This window comes from Artibeus jamaicensis, unplaced genomic scaffold (assembly GCF_021234435.1).
Source record: "Artibeus jamaicensis isolate MK-2021 breed Jamaican fruit bat unplaced genomic scaffold, CSHL_Jam_final contig_135, whole genome shotgun sequence".
Lineage (NCBI taxonomy): Eukaryota > Metazoa > Chordata > Mammalia > Chiroptera > Phyllostomidae > Artibeus > Artibeus jamaicensis.
The window spans coordinates 1,356,075-1,383,951 of record NW_026521267.1 but is presented as its reverse complement, the minus strand read 5'-3'; the positions used below and the strand labels follow the sequence as shown (position 1 = coordinate 1,383,951).

The 27,877-nt window shown below is 41.6% G+C and overlaps 2 protein-coding genes across 9 annotated transcripts in view; one reads left to right on the top strand and one right to left on the bottom strand.

The window, feature by feature from the left end:
* The window catches only part of GINS1 (GINS complex subunit 1), a 54,896-nt gene extending 48,598 nt beyond the window's left edge, over nt 1-6,298 (bottom strand). For 5 of the 7 annotated variants that reach the window (XM_037155291.2, XM_037155286.2, XM_037155287.2 and 2 more), the window contains exon 1: nt 2,190-2,393. In XM_037155291.2, the coding sequence (XP_037011186.1) occupies nt 2,190-2,264 (75 nt within the window). In that variant the 5' untranslated portion in view covers nt 2,265-2,393. Of the gene's footprint in view, nt 1-1,654; nt 1,709-2,189; nt 2,394-6,158 lie in introns of those variants that run through there. The other 2 variants (XM_037155290.2, XM_053667277.1) reach the window with 2 other exon arrangements.
* A 102-nt stretch (nt 6,299-6,400) lies between these two features.
* Nucleotides 6,401-27,877, top strand: part of ABHD12 (abhydrolase domain containing 12, lysophospholipase) — an 85,239-nt gene continuing 63,762 nt past the window's right edge. Inside the window, exon 1 of one of the 2 annotated variants that reach the window (XM_037155284.2) lies at nt 6,401-6,741. In XM_037155284.2, coding sequence (XP_037011179.2) covers nt 6,551-6,741 — 191 coding nt within the window. In that variant the 5' untranslated portion in view covers nt 6,401-6,550. The remainder of the gene's footprint in view (nt 6,742-27,877) is intronic. The other variant, XM_037155285.2, reaches the window with a different exon arrangement.

Below are 27,877 nucleotides of genomic sequence, written 5' to 3'. Positions count from 1 at the left end.
TCATACAAGTCCCTTCACTTGATCCATAATTTCTCTTAGCTGTTTCCTCATCTGCAAAATAAGTTAATATTCAGACTAGGTGCTTTTTAATCTTCAAAACAAAACTCACCGTCCCCAAAACACTCTCCCTTCTGAACTTCAAAGTTATTTACTCAGCTACCTGAGAGAGAAGCTCCACAAGATGCCTCAATTCCTTCCCCTCATTTGTTACCCACCCCATGTCCACTCCTGTTCTAATAATTATAAATCTTATTTGTCTCAAGTTACTAAAATCCAAATACTGATTTCAGGGACCACCAACTGGGCAGTTTGGAGCACACAAATCTCTTACCTGGTCCCTTCTGACCACCATAACCATCTCTCTGCCTCCATTCTTTCTTCTTTCCAATCCATTCCCTACAGTGATGCCACAGATATCCTCAAAAAACAAAAAATTACCTAATCGCCCCCTTGTCTAAAATCCTTTACCAGTTTCCAAATGCCCTATGAGTGAATACCAAAACTCTCTTAGACCTAGAATCTATCTTCTTAAGTCTCCACACACACCATTAGCCACCCTTCCTATGTGACCATGTATCTTTGAGGTCTGCTTGGGATGCCTCACTTCCTTTCCAAACTCCCTCTTCAGAGTGGTGACCTTATCTATCTAGGCATGGCTCAAAAGCCCTCTCCTCTACCTCAGCTCACGAAGGATTTTTCTTTTGTGTTCCTCTTTCACACCTCCTTGGTATAACTTTACATGTTCCATTCTACATGGTTGAGCAACAAGTCCATAAAGGTTTTTCCATAAAATAAAAGGCATATTTCTCATTTTCACCTATAAATTTATTGATTTGGATATTTTGCGCATGTCAGCTATCTCCCATGTGGTATAATACTGACGGTTCTCAATTAATGTCTCAATTTGACTGCTATCAACTTCAACTGGTCTGCCCAACTGTGGAGCACTGTTCAGCAAGAAATCTACAACGCAGTACTTGGAAAGCTACTTTCACAAGTTCAATCAGTCACAGCACCTTCTCCATATACTCCACAAATCTTTTTTGCATTTCAGTTGTTTTTACCTTTCTTGAAATAATAAAGCATAATTTGCTGAAAATGTTGCATAGTTTCTTCCATGCTCAGTATTAAAATGGCTACATAAAAATTCAACAATTTTGACAGTTTTTTTTAAATGCACGCTGATACAAAAATTGTCACAATCCAATCTAACAAAATTGTTTCAGGTGAAGTTAAAGACAACTAAGTGCTACTAGAGCCATCTTACTGAAAAAACAAAATGAACTTCTTGATGAACACAGTATTACTTATTTTATGCCTCTCTCCCAGCAGAATGTGTCCTGGCAACCACATAATGGCTGCCTATAAGAAATGTAGTTTCATATAGAATTTAGAGTGCAGGTCTGAAGCCAGACTACCACCAGTGTTTAAACCCTTAGCTTTACTTGTTAGTGGCTGTCACCATAATCTCCCCAAGTCTCCATATATACGGCTGGAAAAAATGGAAAACAACAGTTTAAACCTCATAGGATTATTTACGAGGAAAAGAAATAATGCAGGTCAAGTGTTTAACACTCATTGGGGTAATAGCAAGAAAAATAAGAAAAAATCATAAGTAATTAGTAGCAACAGCAGCAGCGGTAAAAAAGCTTACTCATTACTGTGTGTTGTTCATCTTCTCACTGAGGTACACCTTCTCACTGAGCCCTCACTACAATAAGAATAGGGTACTGTTATTATCATCGTCCCAATTTTGCAGAAAATCGAGCAAACAGAAAGTCTGAGTAACTGACCCAAAGTAACACAACAGGGCCAGAATCCCCAGCCTGGCTCCAGAGGCCTAGCTTTTGTCGGAGTACACAACATATGCTAGGTTATGAAGCAACAGAAAAAAATGTTTGGTTAAGCAAAGGAACAGCAATAAAGTTATAGAAGAGAAGACACTAACGTAAATATATAAAGAAATGCACCTAATTTTTGAGTTATGTAAGCACGAAATCTTTCTTTTTCTTCCTGTACTTAGGCCTGGTTCCAAAGTTTTTGTGCCTCACTTTGGAGTTGACCCCTTGAGAAAGTAAACCCTCCAGGGGAAGGGTAAAAGAAAACCCAGAGGGCACCGCCCCTCTCCGCTCTCAGGCCAGGTCCCAACACGCCCATCCAGTCCACCCGGTTCCCCCCATCCTCCTCACATCAAATGCCAGCAGCTGCCCATGGGGTGCGCGGTGCAACTCGCGGACCATCTCCGTGGCTCTATTGCAGAACATGGCAGAGGTAACCCAGTCCCGTGGCCTTCTCAACCACCCGTTCTCACACCAGTGTAGTAGGCCTCACGCCGCAACTCTTCAGTTCTCCGTACTGGTTCCTACAGCTCAGGATTATCCTCTGCCCCAGCACCGCACTTTGGCGCCAAACACTCCCAGCCAATAGGAACACGCCTCTGGGTCTCACGGCCTACGGCGTCTGTAAAAGGACATCAACCTTCGCTACTCACTTCTTGTTAGAGGTGAAGGTGTTCCTCCCTAGGGTAGGCCCCGGCAACGAGGGGAGAACTGACAGGTCTCCGTTGGAGCCTGTAAACTGAGCTGATTTGTTTTTTGAATTACCAGGCGGCTAAACTATCAACTTTGCGCGTCGCATAGCTCAACATAAACGCACGTTTGTCAACTTCCTTTTTCCATATGATTCATTCATTTTCTTTTAGGTTCAAAGAGGTGTGCACTCCAAGGTTAAGAAGAAAAGCCGAGAAACTCGGTGTGCATTAACATTAGGATGCAGCGTTTCGTTTGTTTAGTTTTGCAGCGTGAGTGTTTCTATACAAAAGGGAAACCAACTTTTATTGAGCATCTCCTGTGTGGTAGGGACTATGACATATATTTCATTTAATGATCAGGATTAACCAACCCTAAGGTTGTTTTTAAGACTCTTGGTACTGATTAGGAAACAGAAGTTAGATAATTTGCCTAAGGTCACGCAGACCCTGTATCTAAGCTTTCAACTCCACAGTCCCACCATTGATGTTAAAGTAGTCATTTAAAAATATTTGTAAATAGCTCTAGTCACAAGGTCTACAGAGAGGGAAAAGTTCCTTAGATTAATAGCAATTCACAAAGCCATATTCTTCCTTACATGACTATGGAAATTTTCATAAACATATAGAGTAAAAGGTAGTAATTACTGTTATAGGAAATTCATTTTATGTGGTTGTTTTTTAAAATGCCACATTTTAAAAAAAGTAGTATTACTTGGACACATTCTAGCTAACCTGAGAAACTGTGTCCTTTTTGCAAATACACAGTGGATGTGTGATCAGAGAAATAAGTATGGGAAGAGACATTTAGCTAAGTATTTTCATTAAATACACAGCTCTACATTGACCCATACTACAGGATATGGATCCAAAGATCAACAGCATCCACAGCTTTCCTTTGCCATAAACCTTTTTAATTTTGCACCCCAAACCTGAGATTCATTTCCTCACCTATAAAGCGAGAACAATAATATCCACTTTTGAGGGGCTGTGATGATTCTTTATTCTTTCAGCAAATATTTATGAAGTGTCTACTATGTAGTTGATATTGTTTTAGACACTGAATATAAAGCAGTGAACAAAGTCCTTGCTCTAGTCTATGTTCTGGTGTGGGAAAGCAGGAATGCGCAAGTAGAAATACATTGATAAATATATTAATGAAAAGCATTAAAAATATGTCAAAGAGGGCGAACAGAGTGATGGTGAGAGGGCCTGCGGGTTTTGAGTTAATGTTTAGAGAAGGCACAGACCTGAAGTAGGAAAGGAATAAGCCATGGATATGGTGCCATTAGGAGGGCAGAAAATTCCAGGCATCAAGAATACAGTGCAAAGGCCCCAAGAAAGGTTGTGTGATGGCTGGCACACATGCCATCCACACCCTTCCTGGGGGCCTCTGTATCAGCAAGGAGGCCTCTGTATCAACATACTGTATCAGTATGTTGGAGCAGGGTGAGTGAAGCAGAGGTTAGTGGCTGAGATCAGATTGAGGTCTAGAGGCTCTTTCCGAAGCTCTGGGTTTTATTTCCAGTGAGATAAGAGAGCCATTGAAGTTTTGAGCAAAGAAGTGACAGGTCTGGATCTAGATTTTTAAAAAGACCTGTGAAAAAGCTGAGTTAAGTAGCCAGAAGTAAGTCAAAAGTGGGCCCAGGAGACCCAGGAGACCACTTAGGCTACTAAAACAGACCAAGTGAGAAATGATGGCAGCTTGGTGAAGGCGGTAAGAAGTGAATGGATCCTGGACAGATTTTGAAAAGAGACCCAACAAGGCTTGGGGATATACCTCCTGTAGCAAAAGAAGGGAGGAATCAAGGATGGCTTCAGGGTTTAACCTGAGGAACTGCAATGATGGCCTCATCATCCCCACTGCCACCCCAACCTGAAGTGGAAAAAGTTATGGATGGAACTGAGGGTAGAAGAAGAGTTGGGAGCTCATCTTTGAACATAATTTAAGGTGCCTGTAGAATATGAACTAGAGATACAAATGTAGGTGTCACCATTTGGTATTGGTTTTTAAAACCTGGAGAAGACCACTCAGAAAGTTAGTGTGGACCAAGAGTTGAGGACTATATATGCAACGCCTAGTATCAGCAAGAAGGACACAATCTCTTCTTTCTAGCTCCTACTCCTAGCTTTTTCATTTTTCCATTAAATAGGATTCAATGAGTATTAGAATAAAAGAATTATTTACAGTTTAGTTGCTGGATTCCCAAACCCCGTGTGTGTTGCTACATCACTTTAAAGAATTCACCATTTAAATGCCAAAAGTTTGTTTGAACAAATATGTTAGTTGTGGTATTTAGTAATATGGTCAATTAAACTATTTCACAATTTCTAAGTATTACTACAAAGCTAGTGTAAGGAGCTACTGAATTTCTTAAGATATTTCTAATTGATCTTACATTATCAGTTGCCAATAGTTTTTACTGACACAAATGTTGAAATTCCAAAAATTACTTTGAGATAAGCACACTTCTTGATTGTACGTCATTTGTAAAATAATAACAATAGTGCCACATTTTTTTAAAAAGTCAAAGTTAAAGAAACTAAATTTGTGAAAATGTTCTTATTTTCTCATTTTTTTAAAAGATGGGTTGAATTAGTCCTGGTGGGAGAATAATTATAAATCATTAGAAAAGAATTGTGATTTGTTACTTTTTCTTTTTTTAAAAGATTTTATTTATTAAGAGAAAGGGAAGGAAGTGAAAGAGGGAGATACATTGATGTGTGAGAGATACATCAATTGGTTACCTCTCACATGCTTCCAACTGGGGACCTAGCCCACAAACCCAGGCATGGGCTCTGACTGGGAATCCAACCAACGACCTTTTGGTTCACAGGCTGATACTCAATCCGCTGAGTCACATCAGCCAGGGCTCTTTTTTGTTGTTATAAACCTCTATATGGACATTTGGGGGGGCGGGGGGGCGTTGATCAAGATTGGGTTTCCAGCCTGTAGACAGAAATGGGCTATATATAAACCTGACAAGCTCAGGTGAAGCCTGGGTGGTGGCTTTATAAACTCAGAGTCCTAAAGTAACCACATAGGATGGTCTGAAATTAAAACTAAAAACAGGGAGTCATGTCATAGGCTAGAATCTTTCCCAACAAAAGTCAATCTTTTTACCTTAACTGAGAGTATCTACTTTCTTAAGATAACATACCTTTGGAATGTCAGAATAATTTTCCTTTTTTTGGGCCCATGAAAGTAAAGGCACCGATCTGGGGAGATCACAAATCCCTTCACTGTTACTATTGATTATTAATTATCCTGTGTTCACCTGCATAAAAGTATGTGTCTACCATATTTCCTTTTATCCAACACCAGCGGTTTACCCCATTTTGCTTTCACCTTCCTCTTTAATCACCAATAGATTACGTGTAACCTACTTACATTTTCTCTTTTAGTTGTAATGTATAAAATAAGGTGCATAACTATCATTCTTTGGAGCATTTTCTCCACCTTTTGAGGTTTTGCTTCCCGGCAATTGTCAGGTTGGCTCAAATAAACTCAACAATTCTTTACAGGTTGAATGTTTCCTACGTGGACGAACCTTAGGGGAAAGTCAGAAAGCCTGGGGGTGAGAGTAAAGGGAAACCAACTTTCCACTGTAGCCCCTCGATGGGCACTCACTTTCTGGGCAGCTTCCTTTCCCGTTCAGGCCACTGATCTGTGATACAACGGTGAGTACGCAGGCAAAGGAGACCCTCAACCCAGGAGGAAGCCTAGACCCCACGGAGAGTCAGCCGCCTTGCCCGGACCAAGATGCTAGAGTGGTTATGCCCGCCCTTCTCCAACCAAGATGGCTTCCGTTCCGCGCCGGGGATTCTGGGTGCGCTCCAGGAGGAGCCAGGGCAGAGGCCGACGCTGATTGGCCTGCGGGTGTCCGTAGCCGCCTTAGCGTGCGGCTGCTATGTGATGGGTAGCGGGTTCCAGGAGGCGTCTCTCAACTGCGGCGACTGCAGTGAGGGCGGCGGGGACACCGCCAAGGGGCTCCTTGGGTGGCCGGCCGTGTGGGCCACGGGATGAGGAAGCGGACCGACGCCGTCACCTTGAAGCATGAACGCTGCGTCCCCTTGGGCTCGTCCTCCCCGGGCTCGACTGCCGGGGTTCTGGACGCAGACTGCCGCCTGAAGCGCAATTTCCGCCTGGCGGGCAAGGGGCCCGCTGAGCCGCGCTGCACCGCAGACGAGGGCATGAAACGAGCGCTAGGCAGGTGAGGTGAGGGGCAACCTGGCCCGCAAGCCACCCCTAAACCTTCCATGCTGTCCATAAGTTTCCTGCTTGCGTGAGTGTCCCACACCTACCCGCCATTCTTCCGGAGTCCTCTTCCGACCTCTGCACGCCCTCCCCTCTCTTGTCTCTGACCCCCGCATCCCTTCCCCAGGTCCCTAACCCGCACCCCTGCCTGCCCCCTCACAACCCTGGTGTGCCCTTCTGCCCCCCCCCCCCCCCCCCCCGGCACTCCAAATCGAGCCCCTCATACGCTTTCCCTGGTGAGCCTGTACGAGCTTACCAGGGAAAGCACTGGGTTTGACGAGCCTCTCACAGGGATATAGAGCGGCTGGGAAATCACGACTCCGCATAGGAGAGTAGGGGGGATATGGTGGGAGTAGACGCCAGATCCTGAGAGCTATGACTCTATGCAAATCTCCTCTGCGTTGGAACCAACCCAGTGCCCCTCTCACTAGGTTGGCTTGTACCGAAGCTGATCGGTACCGGGTTTCTCATTTCGGGAATTCTTCTAGGGTAACTAGTTTGCAGAAGTGGTGTTGTTTGCTCAGAACTGCCAGACCTTTGGGGAAAAGTTAAAGGGGCTGCTTGTGTCCAAGGGAAAGAAAGGATGCACCGCATCCTCAGCTTTTGGAGGGAAACCTGTCGTTCCTTCTGCGGTTGGCTCATGGTGCTTGAAATTTGTCCACTTGAGTTGTCTCCTTGGAAATCTTCGTAATGTCGAGAATCATTTGTGCTCTCCCTTCCCGCCATAGAGGAATACGTTTATGTGAAACTGATTTCAAAATTGAGATAGGAGTATATTTCACCTGGCCAAATTTCTGTCCCATAAGCTGGTTTCTAAATTATTTAGCTGTTTGTAGAACATGTGATTCATGGCAGTTTTGAAGTCCTGATGTTTCATGGTGTTGGAAGAAGTTAGTGTGTTATCAGGTGGTGTAACAGTTTTTCCCTTTAAGGGGAACTGGAATGCCCTTAACTGACACTGGCCACTTCAGTGTAAAATATTTGTCCAACTAATATCAATTGTCTAAAAGATCATTAAATATCAATTGCCTAAAAGATCATGAAATTTAAAATATGAATATTTGGGTAAATGAGAACACTTTTTAAAGTGCCTCCCAGAAGGGCAAGGCCCAACAGTATTTTTGTTTTTGTATAAAATTATCTAGCAACTGATATCTTTTGTGAAACTATGTCTTATCTTTTCTGTGGAAAGGTTTATCTGCATTAAAAAATTATGATGACCTTTAGTGCACTTTTACTAACAAGCTTGGCATAACACTTCGATAGATTGGGGGATTTTCTTCCTTTAAAGAAAATCAAGTTGTGATGCACAGTAATTCTTGGAGAAATAATGCTGGCCTGACAACTTCCTTGAAAGATGTACTGTATTAAAAGTATTTTATTATTTTTATTTTTGTATGAAGGACAAAGAGACATTCAGGTGGTGTTCATATCCATTGGATAAACAAAAAACTGTTAGTATAATAAAAAGAAAAGTAAAGGGCAAAAAGGTCAAATTTGTATGTCATACCATGATTTCCTTTCCTATTGCCTGTAATTGTCCTGGACATTCTCTTGCTTTCTTTTCTTCTGTATCCAGGTCTCTGCTCAAATGTTACATCCTCAGAGAGGCCTTCCCAGACCAGCATATCCAAAATAGCCTTCATGCCACCCCTAACCCATTGTTCTGTTTATTTTTTCTTCATTGCATTTATCCCTTACCTGACTTGATTTGCTTTATGGGTTGTCTCCTTGCCCACAAGAATGGAAGCACCATGAGAGAAGGGACATTGTTTTTTCCACCTCTACTCCTCAGTGCCTGAAACATAGTAGGTGGGAGAAAAGATTTATTGAATGAATAACTATGATAAATTTCAAGAAGTGGAATTGCTGGACCAAGAAGTATTTGTTAACTTTGAAAGGTAATGCCAAAATGCCCTCCAAAGAAGTTGTGGTGATTTGTAACTTCCTCCAGCGGTGTCAGCTGCTTCCCCAAATATTGAATAGTAGCAGATATTTTAATCTTTTCTATTTGATTGATGAAAATGACATCTGACTTGTACCCTTAATTTGTATTTCTTCATTGTGAGGTGGCAATTTTTCTGTGCTTTTATAAACTATTATATGCCTTTAGGATTATTTATATCTTTCAAAACCCATATTTGTTTGGGGTCTTCTGGCACATTTATTTCTTTTTTTAAAAAGTTACTTATTTACTTTTAGAGAGAGAGGAAGAGAGGGAGAAATAGAGGGAGAGAAACATCAATAGGTTCTCTCTTGCATACCCCTGACTGAGGCCCTGACTTGCAACCCAGTCATGTGTCCTGACAGGATCAAAGTAGCAACCTTTCAGTTTGCACGCTAGCACTCAATCCACTGAGCCACACCAACCAGGACTATTTTAACTCTCTATTGTATATTTTCAAATATACAAAAGCAGAGAAGATGATAATGAACCTCCATGTATCAGTCATTTCATTTCAACAGTTTTCCATATTTTGCCTATCTTGAATCATCTGTCCCATCCCCCCCTGCATTTTTTTACAGTGTGGGAGACTAGACTTTTGAAATAAATGATTTCATCTGTTAGTATTTCATGGTATGTCTTGAACAAATACGGACTTTCTGAAATATATAACTCCAATGCTATTATCATATGTATCAAAATTAATAACTTATCTGTAATTAATAACTAATATCCAATCTACGTACACCTCCCCAATTGTCTCAGAAATGTCTTAAGTTGGTTTGTTTTAAAATCCTGTACATTTATAGCCCTGGCTGGTGTAGCTCAGTGGATTGAGCACGGGCTGCAAACCAAAGGATCGCTGGTTTGATTCCCAGTCAGGGCACATGCCTGGGTTGCAGGCCAAGTCTCCCAGTGGGGGCCGCGTGAGAGGCAGCCACACAGTGATGTTTCTCTCCTCTTTCTCCCTCCCTTCCTCTCTCTCTAAAAATAAATAAATAAAATAAAATAAATAAAATCCTGTACATTTCTTTTTTTAAATTTTATTTGATTTTATTGATTATGCCATTACAGTTGTCCTATTCCCCCCTTCATTCCCCTCCACCCTGCACCCCTCCACCCTCACCATTCCCCACCTTTAGTTTCTGACCACGTGTCTCAAGTTCTTTAGATTCTATATTTCCCCTACTATTCTTACCCTCCCCCCTATCTATTTTCTACCTACTGTCTATGCTACTTATTTTCTGTACCTTCTCCCCCCTTCTCCTCCTCCCACTCCCCTGTTGGTAATCCTCCATGTGATCTTCATTTATATATTTCTGCTCCTGATCTAGCTGTCCTCTTAGTTCGCTTTTGTTTTAGGTGTGGTAGTTAATATGAGTTTGCTGTCCTTTTCACTGTTCATCTTTTTTATCTTCTTTTTCTTAGATAAGTCCCTTTAACATTTCATATAATAATGGCTTGGTGATGATGAACCCTTTAACTTAACCTTACCTGGGAAACACTTCATGTGCCCTTCAATTCTAAATGAAAGCTTGGCTGGATAGAGTAATCTTGGTTGTAGGTCTTTGGATTTCATGACTTGGAATACCTCTTTCCAGCCCCTTCTTGCCTGTAAGGTCTCTTTTGAGAAATCTGCTGACAGCCTGATGGGAACTCCTTTGTAGGTGACTGTCCCCTTAGCTCTTGCTGTTTCTAGGATTCTCTCCTTCATTTTAATTTTGGCTGATGTAATTATGATGTGCCTTGGTGTGTTTCTTCTTGGGTCCAACTTCTTTGGGACTCTCTGAGCTTCCTGGATTTCCTGGAAGTCTATTTCCTTTGCCAGATTGGGAAGTTCTTCTGTATTATTTGTTCAAATACATTTTCCACTGGTGGCTATTCCTCTTCGCCTTCTGGTAACCCTATAATTCAGATGTTGGAGCGTTTAAAGATGTCTTGGGGGTTCCTAAGTCTCTTGTTTTTTTGAATTCTTGTTTCTTCGTATTTTTCTGTTTGGTCATTTTTTTCTTCCTTCTGGTCCACTCCCTCGATTTGAATCCCAGTTTCCTTTCCATCACTATTGGTTTCCAGTACATTTCCCTTCGTTTCAATTAGTTTAGCCTTCATATGTTCCTCTAACTTGTGACTGAAATCAACTAATTCTGTGAGGATCCTGATCACCAGTGTTTTGAACCGTGCTTCTGAAAGTTTTGCTATTTCTTCATCACTTAGAGTTATGGGATCGGGGCTTTGAGTTCTTCTTGATCCATTTTTGGTCTGTTCTCGCCCATTAAGTATGAGGAGAGGAGCCTTAGATGTTCATCAGGGTGTGGCCGCCCAGGTTGCTGGGTAGTGAGGCTGTATGTGGGGGCAGGGTCAAAGAGGGGCAATGGTGGTCCCCTCTGCTGCTTCACGCCGCTGGGGCCTTCAAGGTCTGTCTCACTGCTTACTACTTTGCTGGTTTATCTGCGCCTGAATGTGTGACCGTGGTCAGCCTGCCGCCTTTCGCCCTCACTGGGTCCACTCATCGCTCTCTGGGTCTGCCTGTTGCAACCCCACGTCTGGGATCTGCCAACCACCGCCTGTCCATGCACCTGAGTCCGTTGGCACTCCTGAGACTGTTTGACCAAGTTTTCCTGTGCAACCTCGCTCCACCAGCTGCTGGCTTCGCCCCTCTTACCGGTCTGGCTAAAGAATTCGTTACCAGACTTCTGAAAAGTTCAGTTTTCTGTGTTTTGGCTGTGTTTTCTGTTGCTAAAATTTTAGGCACAGTGCTTCCACCTATGTCTCCATGTTGGCAGAAGTCAGAGCTTTTGTCCCTGTACATTTCTTAAGTTTATTCCTAGTTGTTTTATTTTTTGTTGTGTTTTAAAATAGGATCCTGTCTTATGTTATATATTCTTATTGGTTGTTATATTTAATAATCTTATAATTAGCAATTTATATAATCTTAATATGTAATAGTTTTTGCAGTTGATGCTCTTGGATTTTCCAGGTATATTATTTTGTTGGTTGCAAATAATAAGAATTTTGCCCCTTGTTTTCTAATTTATATTTTTCTTTTTTTGCTGCATTGTATTTCCAGAACAAAGTTAAATAATAGGGATGGTACTGGGTACCTTTGTCTTGTTCCTGACTTTAATGAGAATGCTGTTAGTGGTTTGTTGAATTGTATCAGATGATGTTTTAGCATCTATGAAATTATATAGATTTTCTCCCTTGACCTCAGTTATAGTAATAGACTTTATACTACAGAATCATCATTACTGAATCAACAGTGATAAGTCTGTTACTGTATAGTCAGTTACAGTCAATTGAATTTACTTGGCAACTTAATACTAGTATTTGTAAGGCTAGTCTTTAATTTTCCTTTTTTCTTTCTTTTTCTTATTTATAGATAGAGGGGAAAGGAAGGAGACAGAGAGGGAGAGAAACATCAATGTCTGATTGCCTCTTGTATGTCCCCTGCTGGGGACCTGGCCTGCAACCCAGGCATGTGCCCTAGTCTGGTAGTCAAACTGGCAACCCGTTGATTTACAGGCCGGCACTCATCCACTGAGCCACACCAGCCAGGGCTCATTTTCTTTTTTAATGCCATCTTTATCAAGTTATTTTAGTGTTTTCTATAGCTTTATTTAAAAACTTTTTCTTTAGTCTGTTTAAATGCTTTTGAAATGATCTGTTTCTTTAAATTGTGGTAGAATTTCCCTATAAAACTACGTAAGCCTGATATTTTTTAGAATACAGCATATTAATTATTACAGTTTCTTACATTTATTATCTCTTTCTGGGTTCAATTTTGGTGATTTATATGTTCATAAAAAATCATTCATTATATTCAGATTTACCTCTGTACCTCGGGCTATTTCCTTAGTCTTTTTCACAATTTTGAGTATGGTTCTCCCCACCACTTCTTTTTTTGATTTAGGCTAGGCAATGATATGAATATATCCAATATTTACACATGCACTGAAGTGGATTTTTTTGAAGAAAATTTTGTTTGTTTAATAATTCTGGGAGACCAGGATGATGCTGAGGGCTGCAGAGAAGTGGTGAGAATGTGTTCTATTCTGAAGGAGGCAGCAGCTATTGCACTCTCTCTTGTTGTCACCTGTCAGGAGTGTGGGTCCAGGGTGTCCAGTCTCCAAAAGACTAACTGGTTGTGTGTGTGTATGTCTGTGTGTGATCTCAAACTTTTTAAACATTGGTAACTAATTCAACAACTTCAGGGATTTTAAAAAAAGGAATAAAAGTGTTTGTTTTTTTTTAATGTCTCAACTAAAGGGTTACTGTTAAAGGTACGTAAATGTTTATCTAACTCATTTATCTACCTTGCACTCCACAAGTGGCGAAACCGGGGATTTTTCTTTTCACAATGTCTGGTTTGAGGAAGGGCTTGGCAAATGAGAGATTTTGTGGGTCTTTCATGTTCTTTTCAGTAACTCTTGAGTTTTGGGGAATATGCATTAAAAGCATAAGTGGTCTAAATTTGACCCTACCGAGGCAGTAATGAGATATACAAGTCCGTATGTTTCAGTCAGCTGGTCTTTGTGGGGGCAACTTTCTCAAGAGTCCCCCTTAGTGTCATGGACACGAGTGAATATGGCCAAGTCATGACGGATCTGCTTAGGGAGGAGAAGTGGGCAGTGGCCAGTTTCTCAGGGGAGACAAGGGCCAGCTGTGGCCGGTTCCTCCGAGGAGAAAAAGGCCCTGAGTCCCCTACTCCATAGCTTTTTATTGGGTTGTAATACACAGGAATACAGGGCTTCACGGATCAAACAGTAGATAACATTTCAAAGATATCTTAGGGCTTCAGAGTCTGAGTCAATGTCTGTCAGGAAGAGAGTTGCAGAAACTTTGGGAGACATACTCATTTCCTCTCGGACCCTTAATATGAATGAAAGCACTTTTAGCAGAGCAGATTTCACAGGTTTATCAGCAAGTCTATGTGATGCCAGATTCTTCCCTAGGACACGATGCTCCAGCAAGGCAAGGAGCTGCACCTCTCCCCAACAGATATTCAGGCTTACGGAGATTAGAGCCAGGAAGCACTTCTCCCAGATAGCATGGGGACTCGGGCTACAAAGCTGGGGGTGGGGGTGAGAGTCCATTGTTCTTTCTTTCTTGCAGCCCCCCCCCCCCCAGTCCTTCCAAGTGATCAAGTCTGGCTTAGTTTGCCCCCCACTGTGAGGGGTCTTACCCATCATTGACTTCCAACCAAGCTTTGGGGGCAGGGAGAGGAAACTGAGGCAGCATTTGCTACCAGGGACAGGCTTTGTCTCCTGCGGCTGGCATTCCAAAGGTCGTTCCTTGCCTTTAGCTACAAGGGGTTGAGATACAATTCCTAAAACCAGGCAGAGTGGTCTACAACAGGTCTTTATTCTTCAGTTTCCACCTCCCAGGCCAGATCTCCCTGATGAGTGAGATCAGTGGGCTGCATGAGAAGTGTCATAGTGATGACCCTCATAAGTGTATACAGAAGAACTGAGGCATCACTCTTCTTCTACCTTGACCCAAAGGAAGGGACCTGGTTTAGGTCTGCTAATAGCTTCACCATAACTCAGAAAGGTGGATGAGTGAATTAACACTTGTCTCCTTTAACATTAGCCTTCCTGAGGGTTAATATTAAGCTTGCCCTCTAGGCCTCTCTACATGATATTTTTTATTCTTTCTTTATATGAGAGGTTGTTCTGAGCTAACTTTTTTAGTTAGGGTCTGCCTTTTCCATCTCCCTTCTTCTACTCTCCCAGTGTATAGTTTGTGCCTGGATTGTGACAGGCAAGGGAGCAAGCATTGTTTTGGAGCCTCAGCAGGAGACCTTGATTGATGACTTTGGAATGTAGCTCTTTCCTTGTATCTCCATCTTTCGTGGGACTTTTGTGTCCTATAGCTGTGCTTGCTTCTCAGTTCTTCTCAACCATCATTTACTCTCCCTTCTCAAGGGGCTATCTGTTTTCTATAGTAACTGGACAGACAGTGCTCAAATGTGGAAAATATTTTTGGGTAGATTAAAAGCTTCTTTTAAAACAATTTATTTATTTACTTTTAGAGTTAGTGGAAGGGAGGGAGAGAGAGGGAGAGAAACGTCAATGCGTAGTTGCCTTTTGTGGGGATGAGGCCCACAACCCAAGCATGATGCCCTGACTAGGAATCAAACTGGTGACCCTTTGGTTCACAGGCCAGTGTTCAGTCCACTGAGCTACACTGGCCAGGGCAATTAAAGCTTCTGAAGACACTGTCATGGAAACAGCCTTGGAAGGAAGTAGAGAAGATGGGTCATCGTCTCAGGATTATGTTAACAGTGACAAACACAGGATGCTGTTCCAGACTCATGATCCTTCTTCTCCCATTAGACTTTCCTTTCCCAAATGAAGTCTCTAGGGAAAATTTTCCTGTAATAGGGTCTTGAAAACTGGGCAGATTAAGTGAACAGTTTTCACCCAGGGATGGTGCATACAGAATTTGAATGTCAGTGGATTTATGCTTTACCAGGGATCTCTTTCATCATGGAGAGTGGGTAAGTCATTTGTCACATTCTGAACCGAAGGTTGGAGTGGCATTGAGGATAGGGCATGCTGACACAGAGGAAAACAATAGCTAGGAAGCCTTGACTAAGATGTCCGGTTAGCAAAAAGACCAATTATTTAGGCTTGGTACCCATTGTGGTATATCCATCATGTAGAGAAAGGTAGACTTATGTAGGTAACCAAACTCCAAGTAAGTGTTTTCAGGTTCTGTGCCTTGGTGTGAGTTGCTTAACTTTCTGAGTTTGTTATGTCCTCTGCAATGTGGGTATGAAAACATCTTCTATGTAGGTTTGGAGTAAGGCTTAGATATATCAGAGAGCTGGCACAGAGTGAGCACTCATTTAATATGGTATCTTCTACTATGGTCATTCCATGATCATTACCATTATTATTAATTGGAACTATTGAGAAAGCTTTGTTAACCTAGATCAAAAAGCATTTACCCCTCCCCACCTTTTTTGACCCCAATTATAGTATGTCTTCTCAGGGAAGTTTTCATGCTGATAGTTGTCATCATGATTAATTAACATATATGTTGGTGTTAGGACACTTGTAAACTTTTGGCCATTCAACACTTTTTTCACCTGTTCATTTAGCAGTTTGAGTAACTGTTATGTACAGTAACTCTTTTTTTTAATAAAGATTTTATTTATTTATTTTTAGAGAAAGGGGAAGAAAGGGAGAAAGTGAGGGTGAGAAACATTAATGTGTGGTTGCCTCTCATGCGCCCCCAATCAGGGAACTGGCCCGAAACCCAGGTATGTGCCCTGACTGGGAATTGAATTGGTGATCTTTTGGTTTGCAGGGTGGTGTTCAATCCACTGAGCCATACCAGCCAGGGCTGCAGTAACTCTTCTAAGTGCTAAGGCTGCAGTGATAGATTCAGTTTATTTCTTATGGACTTTACATTCTGGCAGGGGACACAGATGACAAACAAATAGGTACATGTTGCGTCAGGTGATCAGCGCCTGGAGGAGAAAAGTAAAGCCAGTAAGGAGCAGCAATGGTTATATACACAATTTGGGTGGCAGGAGGCCTTTCTGATAAGGGGACATTTGAGTGGAAGTCACTCACTACTTAGAGTAAAAAAGTTCCTTAATATGATGTCTGTCACTACCATGTCACTCTGACTGCTCTGATGAAGACACACTGGAGGGACAAGATGAGCAGGGGGACCAGTTGGGAGTCATCCAGGCAACAGGTGATTGAGGCTTAGGCCTGGGGTAGCTGTGAAAGTGAGAAGTGTTGCATTCTGGATCTGCTTTGAAGTAGGTGTCAACAGGATTTGCTGATCCATCAGTATGAGAGAGTGAAGAATGTCAGGATTCTCTTCTGAGCAATAGGAAGAATGAAACTACCATGTACTGAGACAGAGTGATTATGGGGGAGCAGGTTCTTTGGGGAGTAATGAATTTTGTTTTGGCGTAGTGACATGCTTAATAAATGTTCAAGTGAGTAGATAGGAGGAGTTTGAGTTCAGGGAAGAGTTAGAGCAACATCTGACCATTAGACTTTAAATGATGTTCAGACATGATGGGGATCATAGACTGGGCCTAGGCCATGCATGGTTAGGGGCTGGGAAAAGAGGAGGCTCAAGCCAAGGAGACCTGGAGGGAATGAGTTAGAAGAAGGAGATCTAGGAGGAAGGGGTTGAGGCAGTCACTTGAAGAAAGCCTGTTGCAGAGGAAAGCAAGGTCTGCCACTAGATTTGATAACATGGAGATCAGAGGTTGACAAGTATGGCTAGTTGGTGTGGTGAGATCAAGAGCTTGATAGACTAGCTCAAGGGAGAGTCGGGGAAAAGTATAGCTTTTTCAGTGAGTTTTGCTGTAAAAGGGAACAGAAATGAGGGGGTAGCTGGAGTAGGAGGAGGTTCTGACTAGTGTTACCAGAGGCCTTAGTGTGCTCATGGGGGCAGCCCATTAGGGGAAAGAAAGACTGGCCCTGCAGGCACTATGGGCATAGTGTCCCTGGACCTAGCACTCCAAGGCCAAATAGAGGATTCTCAGATAGGAAGGCAGGCCAAGGATGTTGTGAAATTTTAGGGATTTGTTAGGGAATCATTGGAAGTTCTCTTCTGGGTACTACTTTTTTTCTATATGAAAAGTTGCCTGCTAGAAGGAGAAGTGCTGCCTGTCTTTCAGTTCTCCACCTGGACGCTTAGTTTTTTGTTCTCAACTTGATCAGACATTTCCTACCATATTTGCTATATTCTTATTAACATAAACAATCAAGTTGCTTAATATGGACTCTTTTTAACATGTAATGATTAAAAAATGAGGGACAAAAATTCTTCCCACAGAAGTCATTTAATCCATGACTTGCTGTGTGTCTTGAGAAACCATGCATGTTTTATATAGTGTTGCCCAGTTCCAGGAGCCCCAAGCAGGAAGGCAGCAGCTCCATGAAGTCCTTGCACAATCCCAGTGAGGAGATGGTTAGAACTGGGTTTGAGGTGGAGGTAGAAAACAGATTAACATGAACTGAGGTCAAGGTAGAGTGATTATTGGGAACTAAGTAGAATTCTTACCTCTCAGGTTTTGCTAATACACAAATAGGTAAGTTTCTAAATAGAATTGGTCTTGAGATAGTACTTGTGGGTTTCAGTTGTCTTAATCAGATGTGATCTCTATCAGATATGGAAATGTTCTGAGAAGGTAAAAAGAGGAGTTTGTTGGATGGCTGTCAGTGTGAGGAGTTTCAGAAGATTAATATGTTTTATTTTGAAAAGATGAAGGCAGAGAAGGTTGTCATTGAAGGAATTTGTACAAGCTTATCTCAGGAATGCTTGAATTTAGTGTTTATTCTTGAAGCTTGAAAGAGGCTGCCCTGAGCTATAAGATAAAGAAAAGAAAGTTCAAATAGTTTTCCATTATTCCCAGACTTATGGGATTTCCATATAAGATTTAGATATATTGGCTGAATTATTCATAATGGGAAGGAAAAAACAGGTCATTTTGATGCCGCAGTTCAGGGCCCTAAAAGAGATATTGATGCAGACTCTGGTCAGCGGGGTGCATGTGTTGTGGTTGTGACCAATAAATTCACATGGACTACAGAAGTCCTGTGGAGAAAAAGGGATGGCATGGCTACTCTCTAAGTGAGACAGAGGGCCGTGACCCCTGCCAGGAGAGGCTTTTATTGCTTTTCTAGGCACATTACGTAGAGGACGGTCCTCATTTACTATGCACAGGTTTGCTTTAGATGATTACCTTTTACAGATGGCAAAGGAAAGAGTGTTCTAATTACTTCAAAGAAAAGGATGTTTGCAAATGTAATGGGAAAAGTGGTTGAACTGGTTACATTCTGTACTTGGGAGGTTTAGCACAGATTTTAGGAAGTTACTTTAAAGATATGTAGTAAACATTTGCTGCCTCAAATCAGGGTAAGGGAGTTTTAGCCAAAAGCAAGCCTCATAGCAGCCTAAGTACAATGCACGCCTGATTCCCCACAGGAAAACTGATCTGTGGGCCTGGGTCCTGTGTGCAGACTTGCTCCCGCTGGTTTTCTGAAACAGGCTGGGCTACGTTTGCCACTGCCACACAGACCGGTTCCCTATATTACTCCCCTTGTTTTTAGTTAGGACCGCTGTAGATCCCACAGAGCTTGCTACCTGCTGCTCTCTTATACGACCCTGGAAAAATAATTTGCAAATGCAGCAAAGTACACAAAGCACTATTAGAATTGGTAAGCAACTGGCAGCCCCAAAGACCCATACTCTCGGGTTAAGTCCATCAAACCAGTTTTCTTGGGTTTAGTCACTGAGATTGTCAAGGAGGGTTTGAAAACCTCTTGCTTATTCAGGCGTTGAATGTTCTGCAGCTGCTGATGTAATTCTAGCTGCAATTTATCAATTTGTTCTTTTAAATTAGTAGGAAAAGCCCCTCTTAGGTGATGTTGAATATTGCCTCAGGGGTACTGGCTGGAATTCTGCTCGAGTGGGGTGATGCACAGCTTGGATTCTGGATCGGGACAGTTCAGTGGGGCAAAGGTGGGTCACCATCTGGGAAGTCTTTTCTATGATACGGCTTCACCCTCTTCGCCAGCTGCTCTAAAGTTCCTTCTGGAGAGAAAACACAAGCATACCTCTTCCCCAAGTTAGTAGTTCAGCCGACCTTCCCCTAACAGGTCTTTGTATAAGGCCAAGGGGTGTGGGCCTGCAGCACAAAATGTTTGTCTATGGGTGACCAAATTATCATCACAGTTCAAAAAATTGTATGTATATATTGCCAACATGGTTCAATTCCTGGGGGATGTTTCCTGAAGATACATGGCTTTTAACTTTCATTTGTTCTCTCCCGATGTGTACAGCAGAGGCTCCCTACCCTTTAATCATGATTTCTGCTGTCCTGATCCCAGAATATCATATTGTTCTTACCTGAAAGTGGCCATGTCAGTGCTGGATGTTCAGCAAGCAGTTATTATGCCAGTAAAGGCCATTCTCAGAACTGGAGATGTAAAGATGAAAGAAGACAGTACCTATCCCCAGACAGTTTGTTGTCTAACCATTATAATGCATGGCAGCCATCAGCACTTTTTTTCTTTTTTAGGTTTTACTTTTATTTATTTTTTAGAGAGAAGGGACAGGAAGGAGAAAGAAAGGGAGAGAAATATCAAGGTGCCAGAGAAACATCCATCAGTTGCCTCTCACTCACCCCAGCCAGGGACCTGACCTGCAACCCAGACATTTGTCCCAACCTGGAATCAACCAGTGACCTTTAGGTGTGCGGGATAATGCCCAACCCACTGAGCCACATCAGTCAGGGCAGCAGCCATCAGTTCTTAGTGCTCAAATATTTTAATGATGTTTATAGTAGAGATAAAATGCAGGGATGGCTGGAGATGATTAGTCTGACCTCACATTCATTCTTTGTTGCCCTGACTATTTTTTGTCTTCAGAGTATCTCATATTTTGGGCTCTCACTTTATTGACAAGATATAATGCATCTGTGGAGTACTGAAGTATCTGTAGATAATAAGAAAAATTCTCATATTTGGGGGACACAGGACATTTTGACAAGGCATGTCATGACAGAACCTATTAGAAGGAAAATAAGAAGACTGCTATTCTAGGACATTACATATTTAGCTTAGGGTTCCCAAAGGAGATGACTGTTACACCAGTGTAGGCCAGCTGGGAACCTATCCATACAGCCACAGGGCTCCAGGGAAATTCTGCAGGAATCAAGGCAGGGATCTCTTGGTGTGAGGCCACCCTAAGGGATGACATTTGCCATAGTGAAAGGCAGCTCTTGAGGCACCCTCTCTGGCTCTCTCTGCTCCTCTCTCATTTTAATGTTTTCTAATTACAGAAGTAAAAAAGATTTCTTAATAAAAATTGAAAAGAGAACATAATTGAGAAAATGGAATTCCCCTGGATAATTGCTATTTACATTATAGTGTATATTGAGGATATTGCTTGCATGTTTGTTCTTTTATTCATCTAATACTGTGGGCATACTGTGTGCTAGAGGATGTAAATAAAATGTTGCATAATTCTGGGACAAGCCCCAGACTTATGGAGCTTACATTCTCAGGAAGGAAAGCAATTTCTTCATGAAGGAAAGAGATAGCACAAAGCTAGCAGTGAAATAAGTTTTCAGTAAAATTTCAAGGGGTAATAAAGTACTATGAAGAAAAGTAAAGCGAAGTAGTGTTAGAAGAGGATGACAGGCCCCAAATGGCCATATCCACCAAACCAAGGGTTAAGTACAGTTTGGGCCCTCCCCAAAATGGAGTCTTAAACCAGTCAATCAGGAATTGTATATATTAGACTGGTTAGGTCATCTGCCTGTCAGACCTCTGCAATCCCCTAAAGGAACATGACCTTGCAACAAGCAACCAGTCTTTTTGCCCAGTACAATTTCCTTGTCCCTGCTCCCTAATGCCTGTAAAATCTCTCATGTTGACAGCTTCTAGGAGCCCTTTTTATCTGCTAGATTGGATGCAACCTGATTTATGAATTACTTAATAAAACCAATAACGTATTAAAAAATACGTTGAATTTTTGAATTTTTATTTTTATTTAATTTTTAATTTATTATTTTTATTTGAATTTTTATTTTATTTTTTTTAAAAGATTTCACTTATTTTTTAGAGAGGGGGAAGGGAGGGAGAAAAAGAGGGAAAGACATTCATGTGAGAGAGAAACATTGATTGGTTTCCTCTGCTATGTGCCCTGACCAGGGACAGAACCTGCAATGGAGGCATGTGCCTTGACTGCAAATCCAACCTGCATACCATCCAAAGGGCCACATTAGTCAGGGCCAAATTGTTATTTTTTTAACAGTAGGTAATGCAGTTATGTGTAAAGCACTTGAAAATGAGCTGTACTACAGTGGTAAAACATTCTTGTCTCTGCCAGAAGAATAAGGCCTTTTCATAGCAGGACACCCAGCTATTCAATTATGCAAACATTCCGTGATTTGTTTATTTGTTTGTTTGTTTTTCTTGGAACAGAGACATTGTGTATTGTTCTTGTGTATTTTATTAAGAGCCTAAGGTTTTTGATTTTGTTGATTGAAAATGCTCCCAATACTGACTGCTCAATTAAAATTTTGAAGATCGTTCTTAAGGTTTCCACCTATAATCTGAGAATTTAATCCAACTTTTAATCTGGGGGAGTGAATCTTGACTTTACTCTTTTGTTCCTTCTGAGAGAATATAATGAAATATAATGGAATATATATGTGATATGAGGTATATATTATAATGTAAAATATAACTATATTGTCATGTAGAATATATATTATGAGTTATATCTATTAATCTAATGAAATATAACCTAAAACTCTTTCTTAATAATTTTCATGGTTACAGTAGTGGAAAATTTGGTGAAAACCAGATATAGACACATTTTAAAAGAAATACAGGACTTTCGCTTCCAACCAAGATGGTATAAAAGGCATTGAATTTAATAGTCCCCAAATAATCACAATAGCAACAACAAGAAAACAAACAATATGCATGAAACAAGACAATAACACTGGGCACCAACAACAAAAGACAGTAGCCTCAGTGACAAATAAGTTGGAAGAGCCCTGTGATAACCCCAGCTTACTGCCAGGAGACAGTTTCCCTGCTTCAGTCCAGAAAGGGAGAAACTGACATGGAGCCTGGTATACTCCCTGAGTTGTGGATAAAGAGCTGAGAGTCTGGGGAGCCCTACATGGCTATGGTTTATTGGACACAGAGGAGACAGGCACAGAGGTGTTCGCAGAGGGGCCACCTGGGGTATTCAGTGGAGCACTACTCAGCACATGCATGTGAGGAAACTATCTGAGGCTGGGGAAAGAACTGCAAAGAAGATTTAGAAAGAATAGTTCCAGTTACCTCTAACAGGACCATAATTCCCAGGAAATTTGGTAGAATGCTTAGGAAAATCATGTTTCAGTAAGGAGCACTAGACTGAGCAACACTTTGTACCATCCTAACAAATCTGGACCCACCTAATGAGACCCAGAAGAATCACTGTTTCCAGGTAATTTCACTGCATCCCTAAACAAGATTGTAGGAATATAAAAATATGCAGCACCTAACAAAGTAAAATTCATAATCATTAATATCCAATTAAAGATTTATTAGTTTGCTTGGGCTGCCATAATAAAGTGCCACAGACTAAGTGGCTAAAACAACAGAAATTAGTTTGTTCACAATTTTAGAGGCTAGAAATCTGAGGTGACGGTATGGGCAACATTAGTTTCTTCTGTGGTTGCTCGTCTTGACTTGCTCATCTTCTCCCTATGCCTGTAAATGCTCTTTCCTCTGTGCATGTGTTTGTCCGGAGTCTTATTGGATTATGGCCCACTCTAATGACTTATTTACCTTTGTAACTTATTTATGTTTTAAAAGACTGTCTCCACTTATGGTCAAGATGGAAGCATGGGTAGATACATTTCACTTCCTTGCACAACCAAAGAGAATTATAACTATTATGCCAAAACATATAACCAGAACCATCAGAAATTCTAGCTGTGTGGAAGTCCAACAACCAAGGATTTAAACAAGCCACATTCATCCAGCCCGGTGCCTTTTCGAAGACAGAAGTCAGAGCAGCTCTACCTAATACACAGAAACAAAACACAGGTAGGCTGTCGAATTGAGGAGACAAAAAAATATGGTCCAAGTGAAAGAATAGAACTAAAACCCCAGAAAAAGAACTAAATGAAACAGAGATAACCAACCTATCAGATGCAGAGTTCCAAACACTGCTGATCATGGCACTCGAAGAAATCAATGAGTACAATAAAAATGTAAGGGAAAAAATGAAGGTTACACTAAGTGAAATAAAGAAAACTTTCTCTCTCTCTCTCACACACACACACCCAGAGGAGAGGATGAAACCAAGGATCAAATCAACGATTTGGAAAATAAGGAAGACATTCAGTCATAACAGCAAGAAGAAAAAAGAATTAAAAAAAATGAGGATAGGCTTAAGAACTTCTTGACCTGTTTTTTCCTTCCTTGTGTTCCAAATTGATTTGATTCTCAGCTTCATTCTCTCCTCTGTTGTGTATGTGTGTGTAGAGATTTTTCTTTATTTCACTTAATGCAACCTTCATTTCTGCCTGGGTTGTTTTCATGTTGTTGAAGTATCCAATGAGTTCCTTGAGCGAGCTGATCACCAGTGCTTTAAAAGCATGCTAATCACCATTGCTTTAAACTCTGCATCTCATAGGTTGCTTCTCTAATTTTTGTTAGTTCTTTTTCTGAAGTTTCATTCTGTTTTCTTTTTTATTATATTTTATTGATTATACTATTACACTTGTATCAGTGTATCCCCCTTTGCTGCCCTCCACCCAGCGCACCACATTCCCTCAGGCAATCACCACACCATTGTTCTTGTCCATAGGTCATGCTTTTAAGTTCCTTGGCTACTCCATTTCCTGTACTATACTTTACATTCCCCCTGGCTATTCTGTAACTACCTATTTGTACTTCTTAATTCCCTCACCTCTTTATCCATTCTACACCACCCCATCAGACATCCATCAAAGCATTTATCATATCCACGATTCTGTCTCTTTAATTGCTTGCTTAGTTTGTTTTTTAGAGTCAATTATGGGTGGGTGTGTATTTTTTGCCATTTTATTAATAGTTTTGATCTTTTCTTAAATAAGACCCTTTAACATTTCATGTAATAATGGTTTGGTGATGATGAACTCCTTTTGTTTTTTCTAGTCTGGGAAGCTCTTTATCTGTCCTTTGATTCTAGATGATATTTTTGCTGCATAGACCAATCTTGGGTTTAGGTCCCTGCTTTTCATAACTTTGAATATTTCTCGCCAGTCCCTTCTAGCCTGCAAAGTTTCTTTTGAGAAATCAGCTGACAGTCTTATGGGAACTCTTTTATAGGTAATTATCTGCTTTTTTGTTGCGCTTTTAAGATTCTCTCTTTATATTTAACCTTTGGCATTTTAATTATGATGTGTTTAGAGTGGGCCTCTTTGCATCCACATCATGTTTTGGGCTCTGTGCTTCCTGAACTTGTATGTCTGTTTCCTTCAACAAGGTAGAGAAGTTTTCTCTCATTATTTTTTTCAAACGGTTTCCAATTTCTTGCTCTTTTCTCCTTCTGGCACCCCCATGATGCAAATGCTGGAACCTTGAATTTGTCCCAGGGGCTGTTTGCACTATCCTCATTTTTTAAAATTCTTTTTCCTCTTTCGTTCTGTTTAGTTGTTTTTTCTTTATGTCCCAATTCATTGGTTTGATTCTCGGCTTTATTCACTTTACTGTGGTTTCCCTGTAAACTGTTCTTTATTTCAGTTAGTGTATCCTTCATTTCTGACTGGATCTTTTTTATGCTGTTGCAGTCCTCACTAAGTTCCTTGAGTATCCTTATAAACCAGTGTTTTGAACTTTGCATTTAAGATTACTGATCTCCATTTTGTTTAGTTCTTTTTCTGGAGTTTTGATCTGTTCTTTCATTTTGGCTTGTTTCTTTTTCTCTTCATTTTGTCAGCCACCTTGTATTTGTTTCTGTGTGTTAGGTTGAGCTGCTTTGACTCTGTGTCTTGGTAGTGTTGCCTAATGTAGTAGGTGTTCTGTAGGGTCTAGTGGCACAGTGTCCCCAGTTGCCCAAACTGAGTACTTGAGGAGTATACTTCATGTGGGCTGAGTATGCCCTCCTCTTGTAGTTGAGCCTTGGCCATTGTTGGCAGGTCAGTGGGAGGGATTTACCCATGCCAGTCAGTTGCAAGGATTGGCTGTGATCACTAACCACCAACCTTCACCCTCTCTGTAGAATCAGCTATGCAGGGGCATGGTGGTGGTGCTCCAATATGGTCTGTAACTGCCCACAGGGTCCTTGGTCTTGGCGTTTCTCCAGTGATTTAGGCCAAGTTCAGCCTCCACCTTTTTTTGCTTAGGGCCACCCTTCCTGTGCTATAGAGCAATCTGGGATGACTGCTATTTGTGGTGGGATTGGAGATTCCCAGAGGCAGCCAAGCTGTGAATCTAGGATGGGTGCTGCTGCTAGTGCTGGGCCTGGAGTCACTTAGCAAGAGGTATGGGGGTTGGGGGCTCACTGAGGCCAGCTGTTGCTTGTTTGAAAGGATTTAGGAAGTTAAGAAGCTTGACTTGAGACCATCCATTCATATGGAAAAGCCACTGCTAAGAGATGTAACTTGGATGGGACATGGCCTCGGGATCTAGCGAGGTTGATGGAGTCTCAGTTGTAGCAACCACCTGCCAGCTCAGTGGCTCTGCTTACCCTTCTGTCTGGGAGAAAGCTGTCCCCCAGCTCTTCCTAGGTGCTAAACACTTCAGTTCCTTTCTGTGTGTCACTTGCCTTTCAAGCTGCTACCCTGCTGCTGAAGCTCAGACAGAGTGAATCTGAGTTCGTGATTGGATTCTTTAAAAGGAACTGCTTGTGACTTCAGAAATTTCTTCCACTGGTCTCAATTCCTGCTGCTTTTGAAGGCAGAAGTTGTGGGGACTTGTCTTCCTGGCTTTGGTACCTGGGCTGAGGGGCCTGGGAATCCTCACTTCCAAGATAGCCCCCTGAATTTTTACCCACCACACTTATGTGTGGGACCAACCTGTTCTACATCTGAGCTCCTCCTAGTTTGGATGGATATGGTTTCTTTAATTCCTTAGTTGTTAGACTTCCATTCAACTTGATTTCTGATTGTTCTGAATGATCATTGTTGTATAATTTAGTTGTAATTTTTATGTGGTTGTGCAAGGAGGTGAGCCGTGTTTATCTGTGCTGCCATCTTGACCAGAAGTCTCTGTTCTTTCATTTAGGCCATATTCTTCCGTCTCCTCAATTTGGCAGCCTCCCTGTGTTTGTTTTTGTATATTAAGTAGAGGTGGCTCTCTTTCTTAATAGCATGCTCTATTGTAGAAAAGCACACCTGTAAGTTGTGTGGGGCGGAGCCTTAGGTAATTGTCAGGGTGGGGCAACCTCTGTCATCACTCTGTAGCTCTGTGTGGAGGAGGGCTCAGAGAGGGGACAGTGCTGCTACTTGGCCTCTGCAGTTTTGCCCAGGAGGAAGCTATCCCCCAGCACTCACCATATTGCCAGTCACTTCAATTTCTCCCCATATGCCACTGGTGTCCTTCCAGCTGTTGCCATGGCATTGAATCCCAGAGGGGGTGAGTCTGCGTAAGTCCTAAGTCCATTGTGGACCTTTTAAGAGGAGTCTCCTGAGAATCCTGCAGTTACTTGGGCTGCCCTAATTCCCACTGATTTTTACAACCAGAAGTTATGGGAACTTATCTTCCTGGTGCTGGAACCTTGGGGTATGGGGTCTGATCTGGCACGGGGATCCCTCACTCTGAAGTATCCCTTCCAATTTGTATCCCCAACATGTGAATGTGGAACCGTCTATTCTGCAGTTCTGCACCTCCCTGCACCACTCCTTGTCCCCACGCCTCTCAGTGTCTCTTGGAGGCTGTGTGCATCTCCACACCTTTGCCCCTACCACTGGTCTGGATGAATGTGGTTGATTTAAATCCTATGTGGCTGCTTTAGATCCTTTGTGGTCACACTTCCATACAGTTCGATTTTCTGACGAATCTGGGTAATGTTTTGAGCCTAGTTGTAATATTTGCTATAGTTGTACAAGGGAGGTGAAGCATGTGTACTTATGCCTCCATCTTGACCCTCACCTACAATTCTTTTTTTTAAAGATTTTATTTACTTATTTTTAGAGAGAGGGGAGGGGAAGGAGAAAGAAGGAGAGAAAAATCAATGTGTGGTTGCTTCTCATGCACCCGCTACTGCAGACTTGGCCTGGAACCCAGTCATGTGTCCTGACTGGGAATCAAACCAGTGACCCTTTGGTTTGCAGCCTGTGCTGAATCCATTGAACTACACCAGCCAGGGCTCTCCTACAATTTTTTAACCAAGTAAAAATATCTTTGAGAAACAAAGACAGTAAAGAAGTTTTCAGACATACAATAGCTGAGAATACTGCAGACCTATACTTTAAGAAATATTAAAGAATGCCCTTCCGGTGGAAAAAAATTTATGGCAGGTGAAAATCTGAATCTACAGTGGATGAAGTAAACTGAAAATGTCAACGTTAGAAAATATTATAAACTGTTTTTATTAATACTTTCTTGAATTTCTTTAAATGTAAAATTGTTTATGCAAAAATAACAGTGCTTTGGGAAGTTGAAACATACAT